This window comes from Buteo buteo, chromosome 1, assembly GCF_964188355.1.
Source record: "Buteo buteo chromosome 1, bButBut1.hap1.1, whole genome shotgun sequence".
In the NCBI taxonomy this organism is placed as follows: domain Eukaryota; kingdom Metazoa; phylum Chordata; class Aves; order Accipitriformes; family Accipitridae; genus Buteo; species Buteo buteo.
The window spans coordinates 69,942,638-69,967,996 of record NC_134171.1 but is presented as its reverse complement, the minus strand read 5'-3'; the positions used below and the strand labels follow the sequence as shown (position 1 = coordinate 69,967,996).

Here is a 25,359-nt window from a genome sequence, read left to right as displayed (position 1 = left end):
CACCTTCTCTCCCCAGGAGTATGGCATGCCACCCCTGCAATATCTTTTGAGAATGGATAAGAATAGGGGTGACTGATTCATCTGATTTGGATTTTTCTCCTGCCCAAAGACAATAGCAGCATCACCAATGGATTTGTCATAAAATAAAGTATGTTTATAACTTGCAGCAAAGGAATGACAGAACTCAAACCCAAAATTTAGAGTTTTGAAAGAAAGAATTCCAAATCTACAAAAAAACCCATATGAAACCACATCAAGCCGAATATTAGTCCCCAATGTCCTGGGTCCAGTCCCACCATAAGATTTTATTTTTTTTAATTCCCCAAAACAAATAATAATATTTAATTAAAAATTTGAACACTATTAGAAATAGAAGCTAAGAATTAAAGTATTTTAGAAGAAAAACTATTCCTTATTTTCTCATTCGAAGGCAGCTAACAGAGCCAAGAATTGCCGTTCTACACTATTCGGAGGGAAAAGTCAAGGTAGCAACCACTTGCTGCAGAATAAGAAACAAGAAACCCTGTAGAGCTACACAGAAAGCCACAGGGGAGATCCAGGTCACACAATGTTACAGTCCAAAAAGCTGCCTTCGCCCTCCACGAGACAGAGAACGGCTCTTACACTGTGCTAATGCTACCCAAACCATCAGATGTCCTCTTTAGACTCAACTAAGCTGTTTCTGCAAGAACGACAGGCAGGAGGAGACAAGAGGGCAGCTGACAAGTTTCCTCCAAAGTCCTAGTCTGAGCCCAGTTGCTGCCAGATTTGGATCTCTCTGAATTACACTACAACAAACCACAGTGCACAACCTGCTCATAGTTAATGGTTCTTTCAAATTCCTATAAAAATACCATTTGACTTATGTCAGAAACATTTAAGGACTTCTGCCTTCTGAGTTTATTTCACATAACTGTGGATATTCTGCTTGGCTGTGCAAAGTACTTGTATCATCTTTATTTTAACCCTACAGTCTTCCCAGTCTCAAACAATATTTCATGGTTCTACAGTTTTTTCAGTGTGTGCTTGATGATGTATGCAATAATTTTCAAGAGAACTATACACTCCTTACAAACTTTAGGCCTAGTTTGAGGACTCAGGTACAAATTATCTATTGGTCAAATTTATTTTTTTTTACTTGTGTCTTTCAGTTTCTCTTGCTGCCTCCTCATTCTCACAGTACAAGAAAGAAAAGAAGAGGCCATTCAATTTTTCGTCTCTATCACATGCATTATTTTGATCACACCTCCTTTCTATACCTGGCAGTACCATTCTTTTCAGCTTCTTTCTTCAAAAGGAGTTCTTGCCATCCCACTAATCATTTTCATTGCCAGCTTTTAAAATCCCTTCTATTTCTGATACGTCTTTTTGATGCAGTGACCAGAAGTGAATATTGTAAGTGACAGCATACCATATGTTAATAATAGCATTGTAATATTTTCAATGTTGCTTCTGTTTTATTCTACATTCAAATATCTAATGTACTTTAACAACTGCTGTGCATGCCAAGAAAAGGTTTTCACTGAACTATCTACAACGATACCCAGATATTTTCCCTGAGTAGTTACAGTTCATTATATCAGACAGCAAGGTGCAGTTTCCAAGGTGCAGTCCCTTGTATTTGTCAACAATAACTTCATTTGCCCCCTTGTTTATCTGTCAGCCAGACTCTTTTTATTCCCTTTCAAGCTTTGCCTTTTCTAATCTTGATTCATGCACATAAGGTTGCATCGTCTACGATTCTCTTACAGTCATCATTTTGTGCAGATCACATTTGCTAAAATATGCACAATTCCACTCTTAGTAATGGAACACCCCTCTGTTAGCCTTTTGTCATGCTTAAAATTGCTAATTCCTTCCTACCCTTTGTTTTACTGTCTCTTGGTGAATTTCTAATTTGCCATAGTACATCACATTGTTTAATTTATTTGGCAGCTTCTCAGTGAGAAGCTTTGCCAAAGGCTTTTTTAAAGACCAAATAAATTTCAACTGATTCTTAAGTCCATGATTTTCCTGACATGCTCAAAACATCTTAGCAGAAGAACACATGATTTTCTTTTACAGAAACCACATGTCCCTATCATATCGCATAATTCGTATCACTGTAATTTTTTGTTACGTTTTTTGTTGACATACTAACATTTCTAGTATCATAAGCAGTTTCTTAAATCATCTCTTCACATTTAAAAGCAACATCCCTGCTGATTTACCAGCCAATTTAAGTCATGGGAAGTACACGCTGGCCCGTACAGATGTACCACACTTACAAATACACGTGATCCCACCTAACAGGGTACAATGGGGAGTAGGGGTGAGGGAAACAGTGACACAGGCACATCCTGCCATTTTGTAGTACTAGTGAAGTAGATCTTTTCCTTTCCTCTTCCGTAAAGTTAGGGTAATGCTCTGCACAGACTCTCCCTTCTAGTTATGAGGCACAGGAAGGGAAGGATTGGTATTCACCTTTCTTTTGTGGGACTTAACAGGGTTTTTTGGTTATTATTTTTTAAACACTCAGAATAAGAGGAAATGTTTTTTCTGAGAACCTTCATCCCTAAGCAAAATCAGAACATATGGGGCTTGGGGTGCTGAATCCATTCACTGCTATATTTGCTTCTAGCTACTCAACTCTTTACTTACTTTCTGTAACCTAACTATCACTTTTTTCTTTGCCTGCTATAGGTTTGGGGTTTTTTTTCCACCAACTTTCAAGTGGATTAACCTACAAGAAACCCAGAGAGGGACTTGTTACAAGTGCATGTAGTGATAGGACAAGGGGTAATAGCTTTAAACTGAGAGAGGGTAGATTGTAGGGTTCGGCATTCGGAAGATCTCGCGATGTCACGGAAAGTTAGAGGGTTAGTCGCAGCCTTGTGATGTACCTGTAATCCCGCCTCCCCTTGTTAGTATAAAAGGAATTAACTGCGCAATAAAAGGCAGAAGTTGGCGCTCACACTGTGTATGTTATCTGTCTCCTTCCCTGGTCCGGGCCGACCAGTGATCTAAGCGTGGCACCTTGATATGTAGCGAACGCTACAGTAGATTTAGATTAGATGTAAGGAAGAAGTTCTTCACTGTGAGAGTGGTGAGGCACTGGAACAGGTTGCCCAGAGAGGTTGTGGATGCCCCATCTCTGGAAGTGTTCCAGGCCAGCCTGGATGGGGCTTTGAGCAACCTGGTCTAGTGGAAGGTGTCCCTGCCCATGGCAGGGGGGTTGGAACTAGAGGATCTTTAAGGCCCCTTCCAACCCAAACCACTCTATGATTCTATGATTTCCATGAGGGGGATCTGTTTAAAGCAATTACCACAATCATCAACTACTACAACCTAGCCATTTAGCCATACCTGCCTACCCACTGTTTTTTTCTGGGTTTTGTTTTCATTTGGTTTTTTTGGTTTTTCTTTGTTTTTTTAAATTCGTTTTACTAAAATGCCATCTTCTGTAACTACCTTTAAGTAAAATTGAGAGGTCTCCATTTTGCATCTATCATGTGCTCTCTGCTTTTTCATTTCATGCTTTTTTCTGGCAAGTTCCCTCATTTTTTAAAAAATATTGCACTTTCAAAAGTTTAGTGCTATGGTGCTAGTTTTGATATGATCCTTCCCCTCAGGACACATACATTATTTATATAGCATTTTCTTTTTGAAACTATTTCCTTGCTTTGCTTGAAAGCAAAGGAAAAAAAAAAAGCCTCTCTGCAGGGCTGGACTGGACTAGGTGTTAAAAAAAAATTTTATTTTTTTTCTTTTTTTAAGATTTAAGGTGTCAATGCATATCCCATCTTATCCTTATCTCACATGCAAAAAGTGACAAGATTAAAAGGTAGATATTTGAAGTCACTTGTGGTACCTGTCTGAGACTCAGGACACAGATTTCACTTGTTGAAAAGCTGTGCAAGTTTGCATTACCTCCCCTTGGCTCAGGGAGAGTAATGGAATCACAGGTGCCCCCAGGGCTCTTTAAAGTTAGCTTAAACCAAACTAAGCAAAAATCCCTCCCATAAAACACAGTCAACCTCCTTCTCCCAATATGGTGAAGATGCTTTAAAATAACCTGTGCTATACTTCACCAAAATGGATTAGGAATGCATATTCAGTTGTCTGACCCTAGCTGAGGAAGAAAGAGGGAAAAGCAAATCATTAAGGGGTAGTGAGCACCTGGCTACATTCTTCAGGGCCTTTCCTTATTCCCACTACCATGTAATTAATAGCCTCTCCCTAATCAGGAGATTGATTATAACCCTCTTCATATTACACACGAACATTAATCTGAGATCTCACTACACGGTCCCTTTCATAAGCAACAGAAGCAGGAAGACCCTGTAGTTGAGCATCACACGACCTGCTTGCCATTGCATCTAGCTTTTCTGTTAAGCTTAATCTTCCCTTTCCTCATTTTCTGTCATACCATCACGCTTCAGCACATGTTCAAAATGCCAAACTTCTTTTCCACTGCTAGAAGAGCTGGCTCACCCATTTCTGCCTTAAGTCTATATAGCAGCACAAGGAAGATTTATAGGTATTGTTTTTGGCCATATGCTCCTCTTCCTCGTTCCCCCTTCCAAGTGCTCAGGCTAATATCCTGTTGCTTTCTTGGAACATATCTGTATGATCTCACAGCCTATCTGTCCACCAATTGCTGAGGAAGATAAGTGCATGATGCAAAGACACCAATTGGCCAAAGTGTGACTGATGCTTTTGGTATTACTCTGAGGTAAATTTAATCCCTACTTCCCTACCAGGAAAAACAGAAAAGCCTGAACACATCTTGCTGAATTACACTACCCCCTTCCATTGCTTTCTGCAGAAGTAGTACATAAGATTCTCTCTCTCTCTCAAGAAGAAAACAACATATTCCAACTGAATCTATGTTTAGATAAACACAGAAGACTCAAGCACAATCCTTGCTGCCTGCTTGGACAAGACACCTCTCTCAGTTACCCATTCATTTTGCCCAACTCCATTTTCAGTATTCTGAGCAACCCTGGAAACCATACTATAATACCAGAATCAAGTCCCGAGATGCTACCTCCAGATTCCTGGGAATAAGGACCAAAACTTGTGGTTATGCACGTACTAAAATTTGTCTCCAAACCAGACTAATAAAATTCCATACTGTGTCTATTTTAGGATTTTCCTAAGGTGCCTGTCACTGTAGTATCTAAATGCAATATAACAATTATAGGTAACACTGTGTGCCTTAAAAGACAGTCCACTCAGCCTCCCTTGTTCATTGTGTGTCTGTGTGGAAACTTTCCTTCTGCTTCCCTTCTTGCCTTTCACTTCCTCGCCTCCAGTTGGGAGTTGGTCCTGGCAAAGTACCCTTACTGGAAGAACGCTTCATCAACATGGTGAGTAGCACATATAGATCTGAATATGGGTCAGGGCTGGAATCAGTCCAACTCTGTATTAAGATTTTCTCTATCGGGGGACAAGACACCAAAAATGCTGGCAATGTGGTATTCTGGTTCAATCAGTTTGACATGTTATAATTACCACAAAATTACACAGTATTTATATTATAAAGTTATTATTCATTAACCTAAAGATACACACAATAAGGAAGGCCCATATGGACACACACAAACCACACACGGAAATTAAATCTCTAAATAACCAGTTTCACTGGAAAATGCCTACAGGAACCTAGTAAAAAGATGAGGTGGTTCAGCTCATGGCTACGCTGCCTAGGAGGAAACAAAGACAACACTATTGGATTTTGAGGACTGCAGCTGGACAAAACATCTCAACAGGTTTTGCCCGTCATCCTTATCAATAAACATAAAACCTGAAAAACAAAGAGCAGCATAAAGGAAAAAAGCTTGGCTTGTGATAGCATCCTAGAATAAAAATTGGCTTACAATGAATGACGAACAGCAGCCTAATACCCTAATTTTGAGTAGCCTTTTTGGTTTTGAAAAACGTGTCTTCACCTGTAGCCGCAGTTGACTCGTGGGGAGGGAGAAAGGGGTGGAGAGCTAGAGGCAGCTCTACCTTTGTGGGTTGCCTGCCAGGAAGGAGATAAGACCAGGTAGCTCCCAAAGGATCCTAGGACAACAAAGAGAACTGAAACATCTGACAGGCATAACCAGAACACTGCATCCTAAGTAGCTCCCAGCTGTGCTATACTATTTCTGATATGTATTCATTCCATTTTGAACACTGTTAGCTTACAGATGTGTCAGTTATTATAATCTCATACTTATTTACATACAGATTTAAAAGCAGCATTTTTTATAATGACAAAAGAAATCTGATATTTTTTATTTTTAATCTTGTTATCAATTTATATTTCCACCAAACAGAATTCAAATTATGTCTGACACTGTTGGACGCATGACTAACATGCCCCTACCTCATTCACCTGCTTCAATTTTGATGTGATAGAAAATACTTTTATGAATGGCCCACTCAATTGAGAAAAGTCTATGAAACCCATTGAAACTAAGGTAAAACATTATCTTTCAGATTCTTGTGCTTGTGATTCTTTACATCCATAAGAGTATAACAAGGACAAAAGACCAAATACAGGCCATCTAGTTTTGTAAGACAATTGCCTTCATCTTAAACAGGGAGCAGTTTTACCAGCAAGGCCATCATGAGCTGCATGACTGGACTGCATTGACTGAGGAGACTTCAGCTCTTATCTCCATAGTAAGGCTAACGGAGGCTGTCATCTCCTACATTGTGTCAAGCAGCTCTGGGCCTGACTCTGACCTCAATGATGTCTAACTGAGCATTACTTGGTAATAATTACTATATTACCAAATAATTAACACTACATGTTTGCACAAGGGGTCTGTTTTAAGATGACATGGGCACAGCTAACAAAGAAGTTTATGTTAGGTGGGGAGCAGAAAAGCATACAAGAGCTTCAGATAAACATCAATTTGATAGCACACAGAGACAGTAAAGAAATCCACAATTTTCTCCAACATCCTACTTGTGACCACTTATGGAAATCACCACGCCAAAAAGGAAGGGATAGGCCCTCAACCTGCAAATAATAATTCCAAAAAGGCAAAAAAAGCAGAGAAAAAAATTTCTTCAGGGAATAATAGGGATGCCCTTTACAAAGCAGGGGACAACAACAGGTCTTTGCCAGGGAATAGCAAGCTTTTAGGTGATGCACGCTTCTGTGCAGGCTATCAACAACCAAAACCAAAAAACCCTTCTTATCATGCTGTGTTCCCATTCTTTCTACTCATCTTCTACTTGGAACAGCCATCTGTGCCCTCTAGTTGACATGGAACACCAAGTCCTAAAAGAAGGAGCCACAAACACCAAACCTACTTGTACCTGATAAGGATTAGCATGATACACCAAGGATGCCTGGGAATAGTGCATTGATCCACAGTAGAAGCATTAAGGGATGAGGTTTCAGACTTTAGGGGGATGATTTCAGACCTAGCAAAGACCTGAAACACAGCAAGACCTGCTGTTGTGATCAGTGGAATCATATGAATCATTTACACTGAAGTGAATAGTTACTTGGTTGTAAGCAAGGTTAGACTCCTGTCTAATGATCTCAGATTCTGCAATAGCATATATAAAAGCTGAACAGGCATTTCTGTCCCCCTCCACACCAGTCTGGTACTCTGTTACACAGATTTGTCTAAAAAAGACAAAATACTAACTATAATAAAACATTTCACTGTTGTTATAAAACTCAACTGCATTAACAAGGGAAACTTTTTGCACTTTAGCTTCTTCATCCATTTTTACTTCACCAAGCATGTTCTACAGCTTGCAAGACCAGGCACTTTTTATGTTGCAACCATGTAGTACTTCAGCTAAGCAGACAGAGAGTTTCTTTACATTTTTATATTTTTCTGTTATCAACACAGATGTTGCTTCCTTCAAAAGGTCATCTTCAGTTCGAGCCTAAAACTTAGGCTGAGTTAAAAGCACGCTTTAAACGTAATGGAAACACTTGAAAACAAAACAATATAGTACAATATGTCCTTCATTTTTGTTTGGATGCTTCACTGCTGAAGTGCCTGCAGTTAAAAGCTACAGCAAGAAAAAGTTAAAACTGCAAGCCAGTCTGTAGAAAGTAATGGAGAGATCCCCTGCTAGTGCTGGCCAGGTTGGTATGCTCACTTAGTGTCATGCGATGGCATGCAGAGATACTAGCTGGCATCCTGAAAAGCAGCACTGCTGTTTGCATGGTGTCACATCTCAGCTAACATCCCTGCTTCTGGTGGTTCCAGGTCCAGAACTAAATCAGTCACAGACAGGTTGTGCTGCACCAAGTTGATGTAACCCAAGGCAGTTTCCATATTGCGTAAAATGGAAATGCAAGCAAAGGAAAAAAAAGTTATTTCTTTCCCTTTTTATGGTCTCTTTATTTAAATAAAGGCATGATTAGTAGTACAACTAGGGAAATTTTGTTTTTGCAAATGCAAATGAAATAGGTTTGTTATACTATCGTTTTTTGATTGAGGATTCAAGTGTTTTGATTGTCAGTAAACACTTGCCTTACCTTCATGTGTGACTTGAGATTGTCCTTGCGTGCACAGCGAAATGGGCAGAGTGGACACTGATGACTTTTCAAACCTGTATGAATCACCATGTGCCGTTTCCAGTAACTCTTCCTCTTGATAACCAAACCACAGATTGGACACTGGAAAGGTTTTCCTCCTTCTTCTTCTGAGGCTTAGCAGAAGGGGGAAGAAAAAGAGAGGATCCTTTACAGCCACTTGTCGAATACCTTCCCCTTGTAAATATACTCAAGATACCATTTTTCAATGCTAGAATTTCATCTGCAATGAGACACATCAGTTAAACAACAACACGTACCAGAAATTTCAGTTCCTCCCGCCTGCATATCCCTTTTCCCCTTAATCTGGTTATTCTCCCTCTAAGAAAGGTCACCATAATTTATAAAGGTTAATGTCCCAAACATCCTTTGGCTAATCAGTAGGGGATGCCACTCTGTCTCACCTGGTCCTAATGTTCCTTATAATTTAACTGAACTGAGATGGATATCTCTTATAATCATCACTTTGCAGCTTCATTTCCTACCAAAGGCCGGTTGTAGCAGGGTATGGAAAATATGCTTAACTGTTGAAAAATGATCCATTTCCAAATCTGATGGTTAGCCAGCAGGGGAGCAGGATATAAAGCATAGAACAATCCACAACTTAACTGAAAAGCATTCTGGTGTTGCATATCAGACATATTTAACTCCAGAAGTGAATGACATCAGAACCCCTGCTGTTGAAATTGTTTAGTTATGGCTCAAGCAGATGCTGCTGCAACTTCAGCCATCAGGGGTCTTCGCGTCGTGGGTTTCCTTCTGCTCCTCTTGTTGCCAGGGCTTTAAATCTATTGCCTCCCTAAACGTTTGCACTCTGCTTTACTGCCCAATTCACCTAAGATAAGAAAAGGATTTGGTGGCATTTATCAGGCAAATATGGTTAGTCTACTGAGTGGGGAACCATCGCAAGGTTGAAGGAAAGAGGAATTCCTTGCTGCTGACTTTACACAACTAACCATCCATTCATCCTCTCACCACCATTTCCTCTGCCTATTATAAAGAAAGGCCTAGTATTACCATGGAATGGGAAGCCTGTTTCCTCACTGTAAAAAGAAAGACTATTTTCAAATATCCAGAGCTCAGCAATGTGCATCCTGCTATTTAGAAATTCTCTCAGAATATTTAATCTCATTATTATCAGTTATTTCCTACTGATAAGGATATAGCAAACATCAAATTCCCTTGATGAGGAGCTAAGTGATAAAAACCTCCAGAAAGATTTGTCATATCCTAAAATGTAATTCTTGCTATTAGGTAGAAAACAAAAATACTGTAATTCAACTGATTAGGTAGTCATTATGTAAGTACAAAAAAGGACACATTGTCAAAACATGCACTTCTGCAAGTTCAGAAATTCTCCTCGTGAAATATTCTATCACACTCAACTTACTATCTAATTGTTCCTCTCTCTGCACCACTAAAGAATAAGCCAAAACCAATGCTATCATTGCTTGTGTTTCAATTTTTAAGTATCTTTACTTACTTCTTCAAACACAGGAGAAAGATGGACCACAGAAAAAAATACATTGGTAGCATTTTTACCTATCATTTCTTTTCCTTCTATCATATCTTTTCTCCAGCCTCTGGTTATCATCACAAAGGATCCAGAAAAGAAACGTGTAACAAGCTATTACCTGTTTTCCACCCCATTAAAAAATAAATCTGCAAACAAGATGGATGAACAGTAATTCAGCACATTACAAAATATGCAAAGAACTGTACTGCATGCATATGACTTCACCAATAACAATGACAATTAATGGTACACAGGAATTATGTCAATGCTCTTCAAAGCTGAACCACGTTAGCTCTTCACTATACAACGTAAACTTCAGCATGAGAAAGAAAATTGTGGGCTTCAGCTTTCCTTCATTTATACTGACGTCTATTTTATGTCAAACGGTGTCAATTAGTTGGAAAGAGCAACTCCAGTGAGGAGAGTATTAGCCAGTGCTTTCCAAAGAAGCTTCAGGAACAAAATTGCAAGCATCACAGGCAAAAAGTTACATCAAACAAGCATTCAGTCGGTAGAAGAACCGTCTGCCACCCACTCTTTCAAAAACAACATCAGAACTTTAACAGAGATTCCAGGCTTCCTTTTAGATTTCATCCCAAACACGTGAGCATTTTATAAAATTGGCAATATTAACAGATGGATAGAAAATTTAATCTTCTCTGTACCACTTTACTATAACCTATGCAAGTAATGATTAGGTCCACCAAGCCTGACATGCAGTTTCAGAGGCGACTACACTCTGATAAGCCATAGCTCCAGCTTCTTGCCTGAAATAATTCTGAGCAAATAGCTCAACATGGTGGACAAAAGAGCAGCAGGCATACTCTTGTTATTAACTTATTCCTCTTTAAATAGCCTCTATCTTTGCTGTTTCTTACTTGTTGACATCTAATTAATCTCACTGAGTATTGATCTCATAATCAAAGCTACATGTTGCTGGTGGGCAAGTGAATCAGATTCGTAACAACAAAGCAAACTCACCAGTGCCTTAAAAGTTCAAAGTATGAGAAGGGAAAAAAACACCTCTCAAGCTATGTCTACTGGGAAAAGATGTCTCTCTCTGGGAACAAGACAAAAACCCCCATGTCTCGAGGAGCAATCAGACAGACACAAAAAGATAAAACATTATAAAATGAAATACTATTTTTTGCTTTTAGTGCCATAAGGTCATAGGTGCAAAAGGAATCAGGAATGTGTGACATTTATTTTCATGGCAAATATACACACTCAGCTGCCCTTCTCAACTTTTACAGAAGTGAAGTCTTCAATCAAAGGTCACTAAACAGTGACCTCTTTTTGTAAGCTGCATTTCTCTATGGCTGAAGGAATCAAGGAGTCTGGCTTTCCATAATCAACATCCAGATATGCTAACCAACAGCTTGCTTTTTATTTTCAGTCGGTTAATTATTTAGAGAAGGAAAAAAACTTAATAGCATATCAGAAAATGGACTTAGAGAACTTTTGTTATGAACATTACACCATGAAGTTAGCTTGGATGCCAACTGGCATTGGCCCAGTGCGTATGAACTGAAAGGAAACACCCTTCCTCTTGGGATACTAGTCCCATATATTATAAAAAATGAATAGTTGTTCCTTGGTTACCAAGGACCTGAGGCAGTCAGTCCCCATTGTTATCTTTTAGCAGCACAGTATGCTTGAGCCTTCAGCAAAGAGAACAGTTGCTAGGAATTTGCTGCATCAGAGCTAGTTTATAAAGTGCCACTACTACCAGCACACTTGTGGTACTGTGTGTGGTACTGGTACCACACACTGTGTGGTACTATACACACTTGTGTGCTGGTACAGAGCACTCCCCTAGTATAAGCTGCACAGACAAATCCCACAGTTTGTTGGTCAAACACAGAACCTGGATTTTACTACAACCATTTACTTTTCCCCAGTAAAAACTTATGATGTGAACAGCTTTTTCTCCAGCAGGAAGTAAACGAATAACTTCAAATAAATGTTAACCTTACTCCTTTTCTATACATTGCTGCCTTTCTCACATGAAGGCCAGTCTTCACAGGGAAAGTTACATTAAATTAATGCCCACAGTGACACTGGTGTAGCCAGTGTCGGTACTCCTATTCCCACACAAAAGGACCTCTTCTTGGTTTAGCATATATTACTCCAAAAAGGACTTCATCTAAACCAGTGAAAACGTTAGGCCAGACCCATGCCAAGAATAGTTTGCCACTTTAATTGCCTTGGCAAAACACACCAGCAAAGCATTTGCAGCACACATGTAACTCAGAGCAAAAAACTGGTACCAGCTGCACCACATCACGTCCCTCCCCCTCCTCTTCCAGAGAGGAATAAGCATTGCTCTCCATCCAATAGCTCCTACCCTGCGAGTTTTTACCAAGAGCTGCACAGCAACAGATCAGACCACATAATATCCCTAAACAAAAAGGTTAGGTCAGAAAGAAGACGGTGCAATTATACAACGTCCGTGTCAAGCTTCATGTCTGTACACTGGCTTGCTACACCTGTACAATCAAGCTAGTATCCCTGATAAAACTCAGCCTGATAAAGCTCTAATATACTGAACCACTTTGTGCATCTTGTGAAGATAGCTGACATGCTGCTTCCCCCTCTGCAGCAGAATACTACTCCAGGGAGAACACCGACGACACCTGAAGCTGTACGTTCTACCAGAAATATGAATCCATGATGTGAACTTTTTATAGAAAGAGATGAAAGAAACCTTATTTTTCCTTATTTTGAAGATGGATCATTTAAATTTCCCTGTATGGCTTGCCAGTTCTTGAAAGCTTTTGTTACCAAGACTGTTTCTTCTTATTCCCTATAAGCCTGATTCCTTGACTGCCAACAGCTGGAACTGGTGGAGGGAAATCAGAAGTGTAAAATTGTTCTTGCTGAGCAAATTAGAGAAATGCAGTTCACTTTTTTTTTTTTTAAACAACAAAGGACTGTAAAATACCTAACTGCTGCAAAAAAATTTTAATGAAAAGTGGCAACATAATAATATACTCTGGTAAATTAGGACAGGGTAGTAAGCGATTATACAAAAGTCCATTTGTGACAGAGACAGCAGGAGGGAGAATTCTCCCTTGTCCAATATTTCAAAAGCACTAGTTTTGTACATGCTCACTGATACTGTGAGCTCCCTAACAGGGATTCTTTGATATCCTCCATTAAATATTTTTTGTAGACTTATTCTGAACTTGGTAAGAGAGGGAAATACCATTGTATGGAATAATAATAATAATAAAAAAGTACTGAACTGTACACTCCTATCTTTCAAATATGGAAACATTTGTGACAGTTTGGTCTTCAAGTGGTATTTCAAAAAGCTTTGCTATTGTTTACCTAAAGTACCTATTTCTTATTCTCATAATACATGGAATCAAACCAAATCCAGACCCATTGAAGAGATGTTATATAAGCCTATAGCAAAACAAACACATTCCACTTAGTGGCTCAAACTGTATCCATACCTGTACTAGTGGGTTTGGACGCTCTTCCCTTAGGGACTGGAAGTAACAATAATTCCAAAGACTGTGGTGGAGTTGCTTTCTCTTGCTTCATGTCTGAAAGCTGCAGGGGATCCTCAGCAACCAGTGATTTCTTCTTCTCAGCCAACAGGGTGCCTGCAGCCCTTGCAGCAACCTCCTTGAGAAGGGCAGCCGAAGAGGTCATGGAAGCCAGAGAAAGGAAAGAACTAGCTGGAGGCAGGTGCTCCTGCCCAGGAGTCATGCTTCTTTCACTCACTTTCTTAGATAAAGCTGCCAATGTGGAGCTGGCTGACTGAGAACTAAAAGGTGAGGAAAAGGATTCAAATCTTATAGTGTCTTCAGTCCTTGAAAGAGATTTGTCCTGCAGAACGGCATTGGCTGCAGCTTTCAGTTTCAGGATAGCTGAATCTGGGGACAAACCACAGGTGGTGGTTGAGTTTGGCAACCACTTACCTTGATTCCATATAAAGTGACTACTTGCATTGTATTGGTCACTTTGATCCTGTTTCTCAGCAAGCTTTCTGGCAAGAACACTTAGCTGCTGGGCATGATGAGCAGGTGGAGAGAAGGAGAGATTTGAGCCAAGATTTACAGGGGACTCGACTCTGCCATTGACTGCAACAGCAGCATCCAGCTTGAGGGAGCCAGCCTCCAGTAGCCGCCTCAGGTTACTACTCAGTGGCTTATTTGGACCAGGAGGTTCCTCTTCACACAGAGATGACACATCAGGAGAAAGGTGCTCTTTGCTCTGTAATGTGTCTCTTAGTGCCTCAGTTTCAATGGATCCCAGCTCTGCTGTGTTGCTGCTAGGAGTTGCACTTCCCAAAGAAGTGTCTGGGGAAGTGGACTGCTCTTGGATTCTGTCCTCAAGAGACAACTTAAAGTTCTCCTGGACTTCTCCATATGACGCTTCTGAAGGAGTTTCCGAAGAATTTCCAAACCAGCGTTCTTCTTCACTGAGTTCACCTTCCACTTCTTCCTGTCTGGTACCATCTGTGTGGAACCAAGAACAGCAGTATTATTCCCAAATCTGCATAAGATAACTTCTTAGAATTAAGTATGCCTGGCCTCTGCATGGATTGAGCGACCAGGAAAAAGTTTTTTGAAAATTAATAAGTCTTTCTTTGAAGACAAAATCATGACAAGTCTGTCATCTTTCAGTCAGCATAACTAAAACAGCTAAAACTGCAACAATACAAATATACATTATATATTCATATACTGCAAGTATTTCATTATCATTATAGTCTGTACATCCTGCAAAATATTATGAACTCTGTGGTATAAAACAGGGATTTAACAGGCCCAGAAATTACTGGATACTTGTGTCTGTACAAGTAGCACAGGCATGCCTTCAAAAGCAGATCAGGTGTGTGGCTACTCAAAGTAGTTTCTTCCAGTGACTTTAAATCTCAGCCCAATCCTGCAGTGACCCCTATCTAAAATAAAATAAAATTTGTACTGATAATGCACAATTCATTCCTGAATAGCTGAAATGACTAATACATGAATGCCGGCTAAAGCTCTCCAACTATTTGGGAAAGGAGTATCACACACACAAAACTAATCTTTTGGGTTTTTTCTTCTTATATAGATGCTACTTTCTTGTCATTTGCTTGTCACTCTTCATTAATGTTAAAGTTTTAAAGACCATCCTAAACGGAATTTAGTTCAGCTGAAAAGAAAAAAAAAAAAAAAAAAAAAAGAAAAAAGTATTGGTCTCAATGCAGTTATGTTTTCTCCTCCCCAGTAACTGCAACACATCTAGTCTCTCCTGAGACCTGAGAGCATTTAAAGCACTCTGACCTGGACTGCTGCTGCTCTTCCTGATAGGTATTCAGTGTCATACAGACATGACCAAGACTTTTCTTGCCAGTCAGAACATAGTTAAGAACAACAGCAATGCTAGAATTAAATTCACGTTACCTTCTCTTGCCACATACCTCTCACATTTCTTGCTTTTAGACTAAATGCCCCAAGCTACAAAAGAATCTTTGTAATCATACAACAGCAAAACAAAAGGATTTAATATAACCCTTCAGTGACATTCTGGAAATAAGCCTGCATGTTATGTACTGTATCTATGATCAGGTATTATTCCCAGATTCCCCATTTAATTCCAGAAAATTACAAAACTTGGAGAGAAGTTGATAACTAAAAACTTAGATGTATATTATTGCTTTTATCCAATAAATTTAAGGAGGAAAAGGCCAGCCAAATATATCGTTGAGCGTAGAGATACCAACATAAACTCTGAAAGCAAAGATTTTTTTTAAATGTTATACAGAATATGAGCAATAGTCTCTCACAGTAAGTTCCTTTTACGCAAATCCCTTTGGAAAAAAATTCACCAATGTTTTAAGAGCCCACAATAAAACCACTCAGTTAGCTTAGATTAGTAATTCAAGCAGAAGAGGGCTAGCATCTTTCCTACTCAAAACAAACAAAAGCCAAGCAAAACCCAAAGCACTTCCCTAAAATTACTTTGATATTATCCAAGTTAACATCACAGATGCAGCAAGATTAACAATAACATGCACATAAAGGCCAACACCATGCACATTCAAATAAAGACGACAGATGCTCATCAGTTGAACCAGCACTTATGCAGGTTAAAAGAGAACTGAATTTATTCCCTTTTCACCCTGTGAACTTGAAAAAGTAACTTGAGGCATGTCTGTACATGCCTGAGTACATGTACCAAGACATGGGTGCACTCAGATGAGAGATCCGTCAGCTCATCCCAGATGCAACCACGTTCTGGATTGGAAGCCAAAAAAGCATCTTAACAGCACTTTGCCTGAACGGATGCACCAAGAGCAGGGCACATCCTCTGGGACACAGCCTCGAGAGATGATGCCACTATACAGCTTCTGAGCCCAAGCTAGCCTGCATCCTACCACTTACATGTCTGCTTACATCTGTCTGTGTTAAAACAACCCCTCCTCTCCCCCACAGGGCCTACTCTTTCTGTGTCTCTACTCCCCATCCATAAATAGAGAAGGAGAATTGCATTTCACTTCACTCAGAAAGTCATCCAAAAATTACAGTTTGAGAGACATTTAAGTGTAAATGGTTACAAGAGGAAGTGGGTTTCTGTTTTAGAGACATCTCCAGCTTACTAAATCCCCCAACTTCTCTGTTCCTTGCCATGTACCTCAACTTCTTAATGTTGATATGTTTCCTAGTTGCAACCAGCCTTTAGAATACCAGTTAAATAACACTGTTTTACAAATCTCTCAATCTCGTTCATCCTACTTGCACTGGAAATGAATTCTTCATTCTCACCTGCACCAGTTTTTGCTTCAACCATAAAGTAATGTCCTGCATATATTTTCACTATCTATCCCTCCTCTCTAAAGTGACATCTCAGAGAACGCTCACAGTAGCTGAGGAACAGGACACTGGTATTTGAAGTTGATGGTAAGGATGGGGGGAAAGGAACTACATCTGCTATGGTAGAGCTGCAATACAACTTGCTTTGACAGTAACGCAACTACACTATCCCTGGAACCAAAAAAATAAGGTAGCAATAGCAGGAGAGATAGGAACAGGACGTGGACTGCCTTTCTTTTTCCAGACATGCATATCCTCCGTTGGTCTTGCCGATATGAAGAACAACCACCCATATTTTAATGACAGGGAGCAGCAGGAGTGCAGTACTCTTCATTTAAAGGTTTGCTACCAAGTCCAGAATTTCCCTCCTCTTTGGGTAACGCAGTGAGAGCGCCCTCTCCTGTTTCTAATCTACCTGTAACCACTAAAGCACTCTCAAATCTCCAAGTGGTCTCCTTAACAAAGGGCCAACATCCTCTGCAGCATCTCTATCCCAAAAGCCAGCTGGATTTTTTTTTTTCCACCAGTGCAGTTTCCTTCTGTACCCAGAAACCAGACCTCTAACTGCTGACACAGTTCTAATTTTCCTCTTCTCAGTAATTCCCTCAGTTTCTGCAGTACCAAGTCCACTACATTTTAAGGCTGTAAGGTTAATGCTAAAAAAGCCAGCATCAATGCCTTATCATGAGCTCAGTCAAGCCTCCTTTTAAACACTAGTGAATTGGTTTACAAGCATAACGGTGAAGCCTGGCAATTTCATTTCTAAGCGAAGTTGCCATTCAAGGCCTTCAGGGCAGGATTTTAATTCCCATTGACTTGTGAGCCTGTGAGTTTGAATAAGCTTGAGAACTCCAGGAGAAATCAGCCCAATCCACCAACTTTCCTTTGATTTCAAATTAAATAAAACCTTCCTTCAAACTCAGAGAGTTGATGGGACACCCAGACCAGGTGTGTCTGAAAAAGGAGCCAACTTCTATGCACCTGTCAAGAAACTTCAGCTGTTTTTCAGGTCTGTGGCAGAGGATTTGCATGACATGTTTTTCCCTTCTCTTGCGACACAGCTAAGGAGCTCCAGTGCAAAGTCCTTGAAAGCTAGCGATAGAAATGTAATACCACATTTAAACTTCTTCTCTCCACCGTAAAGATACTATAGCTTGCTATTACAGAATTACTTAAGCTACTGGCATTTCATTTCTATTGCAGCCTGATACACTAAACATGTGTAAGAAACCACACAGAAGTTGCAAAGTAGGAAAAGGTAACTTCAGAGTTAGGGGCAAATTCTCACTGACTTCATTTGGAACAAGGCCTGGCTGGGAATCTCACCAACTTTTACCAGGTAACCGCTCATCAGATTGCCTGATTCAAGAGTCAAGACTTGTCAATGCTTCTCTTTCCTGATTTCCATAGCAGTTCTAGAAGGAGAACCACTTCCCAAACCATTTGCCACTGGCAGACCCAGGTGTCCTGTGTGCTTCAGAACTACCCCATCACACAGCATCCAGGAGCCTCACACAAGTAATTCCCACTCCTGTCAGCAATGACAAAAGGCACCAAAGTACTGCTCGGTGACTGCTGCCACTGATGTAGCCCAGTATCAAACAATCTCTGGCAAAGCCACAAATGTGTGCAGAAGCACTGTTTGAAGAAGTGCCAGTTTCCCTTGTTCACCCACTCATCTGCTTGTTTTCAAGTATGGAGAAGTTCTGTTTCCTCTTCAAGAGACCAGTTTGACAGACAGACAAATCTTGATCCCGAGGTATGTTATTTCACTTTGTGAGCATCTGCCCTTTTACTTAGAGTGGTTGATTGGAATTTGACCCTGATGTCAATAGAAATGTGAGTATCAACTTGCCCAAAGTACTTATATCTGAAAACTGAAAAAGACAAATGTGTTTGTTGATTTATACACTGAGCCACCCAATTCAAACTCTGGAAACTTTAACTGTACGCAACACAATGTACACATGCCATTCCTGAAAGTGGCAAGTATGATATGATCCACAGTTCCACTTTATAGTACTTGGAGTGGAGAAATATTCATGTAGTAGGCTAGATCTAGAAACAGCCTGTGCAGCACACAGAAAAAGGGAAGAATCTGCAAGTTATGGTACTGAGTGACAGACATGGGCAGTGAAAACCTGATTGAAAGAACACCATTTGGACCACCAGAGATTAACTGAGAAGAGGCTACAGCTAAGGAAACCACCCCAAAGGGACTGAATTTTCATGCTAAAAGGAACAAAATCTCACTTTAATCATTCAGTGCAATGAGTAAATTAAAAGAACTTCAGTACAGAATTAACATTGCAAATCCATATGCTGCAGTGATATGAAACATATGGAAACTGTAATTATGGGATTACAGAATGAAAATTAAAACAAATATAAAAGTAGGTAGAAGTCAAATAATTTAAAAGAAATGTGCACAGAGCAATTGCTGATGAAATAAATTAGGTAAGATTGCCCTAACTTCAGCAGTTACATTTCAAGAAAAATCTGGGAATCTACAGGACCAGGATTTAAAGGGATAGGAGAGCCAAACCTCATTTTTATTATGTTGATATCAAATATCTTGATCTATATAAGGACTTCAGATATGATCATTCAAGTTTGTGTAATCTAAATAAAGTTACAATCGCATTTGTTGGCTGTTTGGCACCCAGGTCATCTTCCTAATTTGTTGCCCCAACAGCTTACCTTACTCCACCTCTAACGCCTACCATAAACCATTCTCTGTATTATCTTACACTAAACACTATACCTAGGCCTACTGAAAGAGCTAGGATTAAGTGATAGGTTTACACTAGAGAACTGAGGAGCTCTGCAAAGGTACCCAAAGAATTTAAAAGAATGTATTAAACTTAAATGAAGCAGTAAGACATCCATAAGGAGTTCTGAGGAAACACAGACTGAGTCAGATAAGCAATCAGTTTAAGGCCAAGTAAATAGGCAGATGCATCAAAAATAAGGCAGAGGCAACACCTGAGCAACCTAGAACTTAGCCTCATGTGACTTTTATCAAGAATAGCAAGAAAAGGGGAGTAGATGAAGAGAAGCAGCAGCTGACAACTGAGAAGGCATGGACAACTGTAAAGGTATTTAACTAGTCATGGACAAGGAAGAGGTGAGATATGGTGGTGGTCATATTTGGCCTCCAGGATGGCTTCTCTTGTTATAGAATCAAAGAATCATTTAGGTCGGAAAAGACCTTCAAGATCATCGAGTTCAACCATCATCCATGCCCACTAAACCATCTTCTGGAGTACCTTGTCTACGTGCTTTTTGAATACCTCCAGGGATGGTGACTCAACCGCTTCCCTGGGCAGCCAATTCCAATGTCTGACAACCCTCTCAGTAAAGAAATTTTTCCTAATATCCAACCTAAATCTCCCTTGCCACAACTTGAGGCCATTTCCTCTCATCCTATCACCAGCCACCTGACAGAAGAGACCAGCACCCACCTCACTACAACCCCCCTTCAGGTAGTTGCAGAGAGCGATAAGGTCTCCCCTCAGCCTCCTCTTCTCCAGACTAAACTGACCCAGTTCACTCAGCTGCTCCTCATGAGACTTATGCTCCAGGCCCCTCACCAACTTGGTTGCGGTTCTTTGGACACACTCCAGCACCTCAACGTCTTTCCTGTAGTGAGGGGCCCAAAACTGAACACAGGACTCGAGGTGCGGCCTCACCAGTGCCCAGTACAGGGGGACGATCACCCCCCTGCTCCTGCTGGCCACACTATTTCTGGTACAGGCCAGGATGCCGTTGGCCTTCTTGGCCACCTGGGCACACTGCCGGCTCATATTCAGCCGGCTGTCCACCAGCACCCCGAGGTCTTTCTCTGCCAGGCAGCTTTCCAGCCACTCTTCCCCAAGCCTGTAGCGCTGCATGGGGTTGCTGTGACCCAAGTGCAGGACCCGGCACTTGGCCTCGTTGAACCTCACACAGCTGGCCTCGGCCCATTGATCCAGCCTGTCCTCTGTAGAGCCTTCCTACCCTCAAGCAGATCGACCCTGCCTCCCAACTTGGTGTCGTCTGCAGACTTGCTGAGGGTGCACTCAATCCCCTCATCCAAATCATTGATAAAGATATTAAACAGAACGGGGCCCAACACCGAGCCCTGGGGAACACCACTAGTGACGCACCACCAACTGGATTTCACCCCATTCACCACAACCCTCTGGGCTCGTCCATCCAGCCAGTTTTTCACCCAGCGAAGAGTACACTTGTCCAAGCCATGAGATGCTGGCTTCTCAAGGAGTATGCCATGAGAGACAGTGTCAAAGGCCTTGCTGAAGTCAAGGTGGATAACAGCCTTTCCCTCATCCACTAGGTGGGTCACCTGGTCATAGAAGGAGATCAGGTTGGTCAAGCAGGACCTGCCTTTCGTAAACCCATGCTGACCGGGCCCAATCCCCTGCTTGTCTCGGACTTGCCATGTGAGTGCTCTCAAGATAAACCGTTCCATAATCTTCCCCGGTACCGAGGTCAGGCTGACAGGCCCGTAGTTCCCCAGATCCTCCCTCTGACCCTTCTTGTAAAGGAGCGTCACATTGGCAAGCCTACAGTCATCTGGGACCTCCCCCGTTGACCAGGATCACCGATAGATGATGGAGAGTGGCTTGGCAAGCACCTCCGCCAGTTCCCTCAGTACTCTTGGATGGATCCCATCTGGTCCCATAGATTCGTGAGTGTCCAGATGGCATAGTAGGTCACTATTTCCACCTGGATTAAGGGGGGGTATATTCTGCTCTTCATCCTCGCCTTCCAGCTCAGGGGGCAGAGTACCCTGAGGATAACTGGTCTCCCTATTAAAGACTGAGGCAAAGGCGGCATTAAGTACCTCAGCCTTTTTCTCATCTCTAGTGGTAACGTTCCCTTCTGCATCCATTAAAGGATAGATATTCTCCCTGAGATTCTTTTTACTGTTAACATATTTGTAAAAACATTTTTTGTTGTCCCTTACAATAGTGGCCAGATTTAGTTCTAGCTGAGCTTTTGCCTTTCTAATTTCCTCTTTGTATGACCTAACAAGATCCCTGTACTCCTCCCAAGTTGCCTGTCCTTTCTTCCAGAGATGATGAACTCTCCTTTTTTTCTTGACTCCTAGCAAAAGCTCCCCGTTCAGCCAGGCCGGTCGTTTTCCTCGGCGGTTCGACTTGCGACACGTGGGAATAGCCTGGTCCTGAGCCATTAAGATTTCCTTCTTAAAGAACGTCCATCCCTCCTGGACCCCTTTGCCCTTCAGGACCGTCTCCCAAGGGACTCTCTCAACCAGTGCCTCGAAGAGGCCAAAGTTTGCCCTCCGAAAGTCCATGGCGGTGGTTTGCTAACCCCCTTCCTTGTCTCACCACGAACTGAGAATTCTATCATGGTCACTAAGCCCAAGATGGCCTCCAACCATCACACTTCCCACCAGTCCTTCCCTGTTCGTAAACAACAGATCTAGCAAGGCTCCTCCCCTGGTTGGCTCACCCACCAGCTGTGTCAGGAAGTTATCTTCCACACACTCCAGTGCTGTGTTGTATTTCCAGCAGATGTCTGGAAAGTTAAAGTCCCCCACAAGGACAAGGGCACACGATTCTGAGACTACTGCCAGCTGCTTGTAGAACGATTCATTCATCTCTTCAACCTGGTCGGGCAGTCTATAACAGACTCCCAGCACAATATCTGTCTTATCGGCTTTCCCTCTCATCCTCACCCATAAGCACTCCACCTTGTCATCAGAATTGTGTAGCTCTGTACAGTCAAAACATTCCCTAACAGAGAGCCAGCCCACCACCTCTTCTACCTTGCCTATCTCTTCTGAAGAGCTTGTAGACATCCATTGCAGCACTCCAGTCATGGGAGTCGTCCCACTATGCTTCCGTGATGGCGACTAAGTCATATCTATCCTACTGCATAATGGCTTCCAGCTCCTCCTGTTTATTGCCCATGCTGCGTGCGTTGGCATAGATGCATTTGAGCTGGGTTATCGAATCCACGCCAACATCGGCATGCTGTCCCCAGGCTCATCTCTGGTGCACCTAGTTTTATCCCTTACCCCCTTCAAACTCAGTTTAAAGCCCTCTCCATGAGCCCCACCATCTCACGAGTGAGGATTCTTTTACCCCTTTGAGATAGCTGGATACCATCTGTCGCTAGCAAGCCCGGTGCCGTGTAAACCTCCCCATGATCAAAACCCCCAAATTCCACTAATGGCACCAGCCTCTGAGCCACGTATTAACCAGGTGTGTCTTCCTGTTCCTTTCAGTGTATCTCCCTGCCACTGAAGGTATTGAGGAAAACACTATCTGTGCTCCCAATCCTTCCACTAATCATCCCAGTGCCCTGAAGTCCCTTTTGATTGCCTTTGGATTTCCCTCTGCAATCTCATCACTGCCAACCTGCACAACAAGCAATGGGTAATAATCAGAGGTCCGAACCAGACCAGGGAGTTCCCTGGTAATGCCTTTTACCCGGACCCCAGGGAGGCAGCAGACTTCCCTGTAGGATGGGTCAGGTCTGCATATTGGGCCCTCTGTCCCGCTCAGAAGGGAGTCACCTACGACAATTACCCTCCTTTTTCTTTTTTCCAGAGGATATGAAACTCCTATTCCCTCCTGTCTGCTTTCTCAGAATCCTCAAACAAGGACTAGCGATCATGCCACAGGCCAAAATTCACTTCTAGGGCAGTCCATTTCAGAATACCCTCTCTTTACAGGTGCTGTAACCTAGGTTCCATCATGACTATTACCATCAGCATCACATCCAAATAAGAGGAGTTTCCCATCACATGATTCCCATCTGCACTTTCAGGAAGAGAACACAGGCCTACAATGTCTCCATCTTAGCTCTGTGAGAGTCAACCAACTTGCGCCCTTTAGAACTGGAATACAGAAGGATGCTCACTTTCTTCAGCCAAACCCAGTAAGTACCACTGGCACAAAGCCTTGAAATTTGCCAGAGACTGGTTGCTAGACACCCTGGGCAGAAAACAGTTTTAGTGGAACAAGGAAAGCAGAAGCCATACTGGAGAAGTTCCAGGATGAAATTAGAGGAGAGGAACTTGAAGTCCTAACTGCAAATGGCACGTTCAGTTAGAACTATCAGCCACAAAAGCGTCACATCAGAATTTAGTGCAGACCAGATAATACAGAGGAGAAAAGAATGACGGAGCCAAGGACTGAATATAGTAGATACCTTTAGGTAAACTATGTACACTGTGTAAGTGCGTCATTTTAGCAATGGTAAAAAATAATTACAAGAGATCACTTGCTAATATCACATCACTTTCTAATTCACATTGTCTCGGGGTGTCAGCTTCACACAAACTCTTGCTGATTTCACAACCAGGTACTATAGAAAGCAGCACGCACAGGCCTAAAAATGGCAGTCATATCTGGGAAGTCTATTCTGTGGCATCCTATATAAATTGCTCAGTTTAGCTGCCTACAAACTACCCTTTTTGTATTCAGGCTGTTTAAGTATTTCAAATGAAAAAGACTGAATGTCATTTCTTTGGCCTGAACAACCTTTGTGGGTTCCCACACCCACCAGACCATGTGGATGTGTGTGCTGTAGGACCACCTGAGAGCAGCTGGGCACAGGGTGCACTGACATCCCACAGGCTCCACCTCTAAAAAGCACTTATAGCCACATCTGATTAGACTATACATCCAGAGCACCAGCTATGTTGATTTTCCCATAGGGATGCCTGCAAGAAAATCATGATTTTAATAAAGACACAAAGGCCTGCCTTAACTCTTTTTATTATATTAATAGCAGCAAATAAAACTTAAAAGTCACAGTTACATAAACAGTCACGTGCTTGAGTGCCCTCGGTCCCCCATTTTCCCTTCATGATTTCTGTGACCTATAATAGGTAAGCAGCACAGGAAGTCACTGTCCTCTTTGAATGGAATTTCTGGCTCACTCACTTATCAACGGGATGATTATTCAACACTTGACCTCATCACAAAATGGTTTAGCAGCATTGCTGGTGCTTGAACCAAATTTCTCTACTGCAGGCTGACCTAGAGAGAGCAGCACAGCTGCAAGAAGGAACTGCCAAAAAGCCACAGCTTTTCTGTTCTGTCCTTCTCCTCTGTGTTTAAGATGTGTGAAAATACTCACACAATTAGACAGGAAAAGAAGCCCTAGGTAGGACTCTATTTCATTTCCACATCTTCTAAAAAAATTATTTTCCTAACTGGGGGGAAGGAGGAGAGGGGAAAAAGAAAGTCACAGCATTTAAAGACAAGGCATAGATCCTCTACTTTTATCCCTAACTTAAAGTGACTTTGAAAAAATCCACTTGCAAGAAAACCCCAGAATATTCACCTAGCAATTTCTCTAGTACTGCTTTTTTTTTAAAAAGGGCTCCAAGGCGAACAAGATTAGAGAAAGTTAATTACCTTGCAGTAACTGGAACTCTTCAAGATGCTTTGCCCATATGCACAAACAACTGTGAATGTGCAGAAGTACCATGCGTTCAAGGTTTG

At 41.5% G+C, this 25,359-nt stretch overlaps 1 protein-coding gene across 6 annotated transcripts in view; it reads right to left on the bottom strand.

Annotated features, from left to right (window-relative positions):
* Nucleotides 1–25,359, bottom strand: part of ZNF827 (zinc finger protein 827) — a 115,821-nt gene that overhangs the window by 71,610 nt on the left and 18,852 nt on the right. For all 6 annotated transcript variants that reach the window (XR_012651577.1, XR_012651574.1, XR_012651579.1 and 3 more), the window contains exons 2-3: nt 13,520–14,530; nt 8,486–8,658 (exon numbers count right to left, since the gene is read on the bottom strand). Coding sequence is in view for 3 of the 6 variants with exons in the window: in XM_075035286.1 (XP_074891387.1) it covers nt 8,486–8,658; nt 13,520–14,530 (1,184 nt within the window). In the remaining 3 variants the exon portion in view is untranslated. The remainder of the gene's footprint in view (nt 1–8,485; nt 8,659–13,519; nt 14,531–25,359) is intronic.